The sequence below is a fragment of the Gekko japonicus genome, unplaced genomic scaffold (genome assembly GCF_001447785.1).
Source record: "Gekko japonicus isolate JY-2015 unplaced genomic scaffold, Gekko_japonicus_V1.1 scaffold3087, whole genome shotgun sequence".
Classification (NCBI taxonomy): domain Eukaryota; kingdom Metazoa; phylum Chordata; class Lepidosauria; order Squamata; family Gekkonidae; genus Gekko; species Gekko japonicus.
Genome location: NW_015169270.1, coordinates 159,053 through 166,276, shown reverse-complemented (window position 1 = coordinate 166,276; position 7,224 = coordinate 159,053). Strand labels below are relative to the sequence as shown.

Genomic DNA, 7,224 nt, shown 5'->3' with positions numbered 1-7,224 from the left:
GGGGATGGGGGGGGGTTTTTCTGGAGTGACCAGACACAAGCCATAGTGGAGCTTGGGGGGTTCCTCCCCTTTCTCCCCCCCCCACTTCCCTTTGAGGAGACCGAACAGGGGGCTGGCTTTGTTTGCTGTCTCGGTCACTGCGGAATTTTCTCCTTTTAATCTTGCTAATTGAAGAAGAAGAGATTGGATTTATACCCCGCCCTTCACTCAGAGTCTCAGAGCAGCTTACAATCTCCTTTCCCTTCCCCTCCCCACAACAGACACCCCGAGAGGTAGGTGGGGCTGAGAGAGCTCTTTCCAGGACTGCTCCTGAGAGAACAGTACTCAGAAAACTTGTGACTGACCCAAGGTCTCACCAGCAGCTGCATGTGGCGGAGTGGGGGAATCAAACCCAGTTCTCCCAGATTAGAGTCCGTGCCCCTAACCACTCCACCAAACTGGCTCTCAGTTGCGTGCAGATGTTGTTTTGCCCGAAAGCTTTGAGGGATCTCTTCCGTGACTGGCGTAATGTCTAAACCTCAGGGACCATCTCACTCCAGTCCTGTTCCACCTACACTGGCTCAGTTCGAGAAGCTGGTGTTGACCTTTAAAGACCTGTAGGACCTGGGACCAACCTCCCTCAAGGACCGCCCACTCACTCCAGTCGTCCTCGGGGACCCGGCTACGGTCCTCCTTGCCATCTGGGGGGCAGCGTGAGACACGGCCTTCTCGGTCATGGCACCAAAACATTGGAACTCCCACCCCAGGGAGGCTCCTCTGTCTCCCTCTATGGGTATCTTCCACCTGCAAGAGAAGACCCTTTTGTTTTGTTCGGCATAATCTCCTCCTCGATCTTGGTGTTGCTTGTTTACGGGTTTTACTGAATTAAAAATTTAAACGTTCTTATTTGTTCAACCTTCTTAATGTTTCAATGGTCGCCCCCTTGCAATGTTCCCTCTAAGCTGTAGAGTCTTGTGAGCAAAAATTCTACTTTGTGAGCTGCTGGCATTAAAGTTGTGAGCAGGCGATTTGGCTGCTGCATAGATTAGTTTGCTCCGGGGCCATAGTTCCTGAGCTAAGACAGAAATGTGTGAGCCGGAGGCTAAAAAAAGGTGAGCTAGCTCACACTAACTCAGCTTAGAGGGAACACTGCTTGGGAGACCCTGATCGGGTGGAAAGCAGTGTTCCTGCTAAGCTGAGTTAGTGTGAGCGAGCTCACAGTTTTTTTAGCCTCCAGCTCACACATTTTTTTTTGTCTTAGCTCAGGAAGGAGGGTTCCAGGGCAAATTAATGTATGCAGTAATGCCCGTAGCTCACAAAGTAGAATTTCTGCTCACAAGACTCCACAGCTTAGAGGGAACATTGGTTCCAGGGCAAATTAATTTATGCAGTCGCCAAATCGCTCGCTCGCTGCTTTAATGCCAGGAGCTCACAGAGTAGAATTTCTGCTTACAAGATTCCGCAGCTTAGAGGGAGCATTGGTGGAAAGGCAACATAAAAAAGTGTTTAGGTGTGCCTTGAGGATGACTCTCCCCCAAACACATTCCTCTCCTCTCTGACTCTCAAAGGGGATCCTGGAGAATATCCAGCGCAACAAACTCCTCTTCATCGAGACGCAGGATGGCGCCGAGACCAGCATGGCCCTGGAGAAGTATCAGGAGGTGGGTGGCCACGGGGGAGAGGGGCAGCGGGGGGGGGGTCATCCTGGCGCAAGCGAAGGTCGTGCAGAAGGCTCCCCCCCCCTTTGGCCTGTACCGTCGGTCTGGGGACCTGCCCTGACTGCAGGAGAGGCCTGCGGTTTGCATCGCCGGCTGCAGCTAAACTGGGCTTTGTCCGGCAAGCGGCCCTGATGCGGAGCCTTCCTACCACTGGGCCAGTTTGGCGGCTCACCTTTTTGAGCGGCTCGCGGACGAGTCTGGGGTCCGAGTCCCGTTTCTTCCGGAGCGGCACTTTATGGACGCTGGATAAACAGGCAGGCTGGGCTCGTAACCAGGATTTTGTGTCGTGCGCCAGGCTTGCGAGAACGGACGGGGAGCGATCCTGCTGTCTGTGGCCCGGGGGAAGGTGTCCGAAGGGATCGACTTTGGTGAGTCTCTGCTTTTTGGCTGCCAGAGGCAAGGGGACTCTGGGTTGGCCTGGGATTAAGAACCTCAGAAGAGCCCTGCTGGGTCAGACCAGTGAGGGTCCATCTAGTCCAGCCTCCCGTCTCACACAGGGGCTAACCAATTGGAGGGCCAACAACGGGGCAGAGAGGCTGGAGTGTTCATAAGAACATCAGAAGAGCCCTGAGGATCAGACCAGTAGTCCATCTGGTCCAGCATCCCCTCTCACACAGTGGCCGATCAGTTCCTCTGCAGGTCCAATAAACAGGACATAGAGGTCGAGGCCTTCATAAGAACCTCAGAAGAGCCCTACTGAGTCAGAGCAGTGATCCATCTAGTCTAGCATCCTGCCTCACACATTGGCCAACCAGTTCCTCTGGAGGGCCAACAACAGGGCCTAGAGGTCCAGGCCTTCCCCTGATAAGAACCTCAGAAGAGCCCTGCTGGGTCAGACCAGGGAGGGTCCCTCCAGTCCAGCCTCCCATCTCACACAGGGGCCAGCCAGTCCCTCTGGAGGGCCAGCAACAGGGCAGAGAGGCCAAGGCCTTCCCCTGATAAGGACACCAGAAGAGCCCTGCTGGGTCAGACCAGGGAGGGTCCCTCTAGTCCAGCCTCCCGTCTCACTCAGGGGCCAGCCAGTCCCTCTGGAGGGCCAACAACAGGGCAGAGAGGCCAAGGCCTTCCCCTGAGAAGAACATCAGGAGAGCCCTGCTGGATCAGACTAGTGGTCCATCTAGTCCAGCCTCCTGTCTCACACAGGAGCCAACCGGTTGACCTGGAGGGCTAACAACAGGGCATGGAGACTGAGGCCTTTCCCTGATGTAGCCTCCTCTTGGCGCTGGGATTCACAGGTGGGCTCCCTCTGAACTTTGCCATCTCTCAGTCTGGTCGTGGTCCACCGAGTATATTTTGGCTCAGTGCGGCTGTTGTTAAAGGGACTTGCAGAAGATTTTTGAAAAATATATTCTTGGGAGTTTCTCTGAAGCGACAACATCCTTGGTCCCCTGCTTTCTAAGCTGGTCTTGATTTATGTCTGTTTCTAGTTGTGTAACAAGCTTAGTGGGAGCTCCCTTGAGAGCCATGCCGAGGCGTGAGGGGTACAGAAACAAAAACAAGCGTGTGCCCACATAGATAGCACCATGGGTCATTTCTTGCAAGAGTGTACAGGAGCAGAGCTCTAGCAGTAAAGAGCCCAGGGGGCGGGCACATGCAACAAGCCCCGCCCCCTGCTCCCAGCAGCCCTCAGTCAGAGCAAGAAGCAGCCAGGTAAGCTGCAGAGCGCCCCCCCCCCGGTCCAAAACAGTCCAGTGGCACCTTTAAGACCAAGTTTTATTCAGGTACAAGCTCTCCCTCCTCTGCGAGGACAGAGCTGCACGTTCCCCCCCCTCCCAATAACTAGCAATCCAAAACAGTCCAGTGGCACCTTTAAGAGCAAGTTTTATTCAGGTACAAGCTCTCCCTCCTCTGTGAGGGCAGATCTGCGCGTCTCCCCCCCACCCCCATAGCTAGCAATCCCAAACAGTCCAGTGGAGCCTGAGCGGTGGGTGTTGCCTTCTGACACGCTTCCAGTGAGGTCAGGGGGTGTGGTATATGCAAATAAGTGATGCTAATGAGTTATGCTAATGAGCTCCTGCACCTCTTTTTCTACGCAATGACCCCCGGATAGCACCCAAGAGCCAGCAGGGAAGATCTAGGGCAGGTGATGCAGCCGTGGGGAGGAGCAGAGAATGAGAGAAGTGGTTGCAGGTGGGTGTATAGGGGGCAGGGGAGCCAGGATGAAATGGTCAGAGACTGGAGGCCAAGGAAAGAAACTGTGAAAGAACAGTGCAGCACGACTGCTGCGTGAGGCAGGATTTGGAGGTTCTGGGGAGGGAAGGCAGGCAGGAGAACTTCTTCCCTACGGTCTGCTTGGGGAACACATAAACACCCCCCTGGCGGGTGGGGCTGGCTCTTGCTGCTGGGTCTGTGGCATCTCTGGCCCTCCGCCCCCCAGTCCTAGCTCTGCCCTTTCCCTCCCACAGTGCACCACTACGGCCGAGCCGTGATCATGTTCGGGGTGCCTTATGTCTACACCCAGAGCCGCATCCTGAAGGTAGGTTTGCGTGGCCCCCGCGTGCTCGCCCTCGGCCTGCTCTGCCTCCTGCTCCGGGCGGCTTTCTCCACGAGGCAGGGGAGGCCCCGGCAGAGCTCAAGCCGTCCTCAGGGGGTTTTGTTGGCACGGCGGCGCCGGCGTCTCCTGGAGACGAGGCTCCTCTGGGCCGCCTTCCCTGGCAGGCTGGCAGAGGTTTCTGTGTGGTAAACAAGGAGGGGAAAGGGGACTCCGCTGCTCTCCCAGCTTCTGGGCATCGCTCCCCCGCCACCGGAAAGAGGGCCTGAGGTGGGGTTGAAAGCCTTGTTTCGTAGAGTCTCGAAGCCACGAGCTTTTGCAGGACGCAGCCAGCTGGATCAGCGTCTGAACTATCCTGGAATAAAGCCCCAACCGGGAGTCTGGGGTCAGGATCAACTCCCATAATTCCTGCGGAGGATTAGGGAGCTGCCAAAAACAGATGGCAGGGAGTGAACTCGGCTGCCAGGAAAAGCCGCCTAATTAACTTAAAGAATTTGCCACCTCGGAAGGCGTCGGGGAGAGCTGCCGAGACAGGCACAGGGCAGAGGCAGACGGGAGAGGGGCCGGCTTTGGTGGCCAGGTGGAACCTCCAGGGCTAAAAGCAGTGTATCTTTGACTGCCAGATGCTGGCTCTACAGTGGCTAAACAAATATAAAGCCAACAGTCGTGTTAGTCTGACCCGCAATCAACAGTCATGAGACTTATAAGAATTGCTGTACATGTATTGTGCTCTGAAGCATTACAATATGATACACAACTTAATAGAATTTATAAACCAAGGTACAACGTCGTCTCCGGATTATATACCGACGTTTCAAAAAATGAATCTTCTTCTGGAGATATTCTGTAGTACACAAAAATGCAATTTTTAGAATATGTATAACACCAATCACAAGAACTTGTCTAGCTTTTATGAAAATGAGAGCTTTGGCACCTCTGTGTAAGTAAGCAATAAGATTATTGTATTGTCTCTTGTTTCTATTAAGTTGTGTATCATATTGTAATGCTTCAGAGCACAATACATGTACAGCAATTCTTATAAGTCTTATGACTGTTGATTGCGGGTCAGACTAACACGACTGTTGGCTTTATATTTGTTTATCTGTTTTAGTCGTGTGTGTCCAGATTTTTTGTGGCTCTACAGTGGCGGCAGCTCTTTGCCGGCACGCCCAGTCTCTGCCTTTCCCAGGCGCCGCTGCACGTCTGCCGGGCCCGGACGGTCCCTCCTCCCCGTTCTACCTCTGAGGGGAGACAGAGTTGTTCGGAGAACAGGAAGGCGGCCGCCAGGGCCCCGTGATGTGCGTCCCTCCCGGCGCTCTCTCGGTGCTCGGGGTCCTTGAGGCCGATGAACATAAAGCAAAAATGTTCCGGGGGGGAGGAGGGGGAGCCGGCTTGAAAAATGAAAATGGTTTTGAACTTCTTTCCTCGTGATAGAATGAAGTTTGAGTCCAGTGGCACCTTTAAGACCAACAAAGTTTTATTTCTGGTATAGGTTTTCGTGTGCACGCACACAAAAGCTTATACCAGGAATAAAACTTTGTTGGAAGCTTATACCAGGAATAGAGCTGCGGTGGCTCAAGTGGTTAAGATGCTGAACTGGAGGCTGTGGAAGGTCGGTAGTTCAGCAGTTCGAGACCCGGGTGTGCCGCATGACGGAGTGAGCTCCCATCTCTAGTTCCAGCTCCTGCCAACCGAGCAGTTCGAAAGCAAGAAATTGCAAGTAGATAAATAGGTACCACTTTGGTGGGAAGGTAACAGCGTTCCGTGTGCCTTGGTGTTCAGTCATGCCGGCCACATGACCGCGGAAATGTCTTCGGACAGCGCTGGCTCTTCGGCTATGAAAGTGAGATAAGCACCGCAACCCTAGAGTCGGACTCGACTGGCTTTCGAGCAAGGGAACCTTTACCTATACCAGGAATAAAACTTTGTTGAAAGCTTATACCAGGAATAAAACTTTTGTTTGCCTGCTGCTTCAGAACAGCATGGCTCCCCATCTGAATCTTTCCTCGTTGTAACAAATTTAGAGTCCAGTGGCACCTTTAAGGAATATTGGAATGTTTTGCTGACATAACGCTGCACCCACCTCAAAGAAAAAAGACAAAAATGCTGTTACGTGACCTCCAGGCCTGAAAGGAGACAAATGGAGAGTCCCAGTTGACTTCCCACAATTAGAAAAGACACCCTTACACATTTATCCCCTATTTTGACATATTCATTGTTTTACTGTTCTATCCCCCTTCATTAAATCAAAACAACTGTTGACCGTATAACCTCAGCTTGTTATTTAGTTTTGTCTTTGCATATCTCTAAAACATCTTCATCGTGTTACATGTTGATTTGCTGTTGCCTCTAATAAGTCTGAACTCTTTAACTTCCATTCCAATGTATTTGAAAAAGCGTGCCCGCCCATGAAAGCTGGTATCTTGAACAAACCTTTGTTGGTCTTAAAGGTGCCCCCCACTGGACTCTAGATTTGTTCGACTGCTTTGGACCAACATGGCCGACCATTTGGAACTTTCCTCATTCTAGTTATTGATTTGGGGAGGTTGGAAGAGTAGCCCCCCCCCTTGAGACCTGCAATTTTGGGGGTTCCGGCATGGTCGTGGGCGGGGGGCTCAGCCAGCAGCGGCTGCCGCCCCCTTTGGGCTTTCCCCGATCTCACCACTGCACCCCGCTCTCCACTGCAGCGCTTTGCACGGGCCGACAAGCGGGGGAAGCTCCCGCGCTGGATCCAGGAACACATCACAGACGCCAACCTCAACTTGACGCTGGACGAGGCCGTGCAGGTCGCCAAGTACTTCCTGCGCCAGATGGCCCAGCCCTTCCGCAAGGTGAGCAGCCGGAGCGGAGCACTCTGGGAGGCTTGGGGAGGGAAGGTGGCCTTAGAATGAATCAGACCCCTGCCTGGTCCATATCCACGAAGGTCAGTCTTATCGCTCAGACTGTCAGGCAGAGAAAGGTCTTCCCCATCACCTCCTGCCTGGTCCTTTTTAACTGGAGATGCCAGGGATCGAACCTGGGACCTTCTGGTTGCCA

General features: G+C 53.4%; 1 protein-coding gene across 1 annotated transcript in view; it reads left to right on the top strand.

Moving 5' to 3' along the window:
- Positions 1-7,224, top strand: part of ERCC2 (excision repair cross-complementation group 2) — a gene marked incomplete at its 5' end in the record, with an annotated part of 27,331 nt that overhangs the window by 19,658 nt on the left and 449 nt on the right. Inside the window, 4 exons of the mRNA XM_015416542.1 lie at positions 1,548-1,640; positions 1,993-2,065; positions 4,103-4,173; positions 6,876-7,019. Coding sequence (XP_015272028.1) covers positions 1,548-1,640; positions 1,993-2,065; positions 4,103-4,173; positions 6,876-7,019 — 381 coding nt within the window. The remainder of the gene's footprint in view (positions 1-1,547; positions 1,641-1,992; positions 2,066-4,102; positions 4,174-6,875; positions 7,020-7,224) is intronic.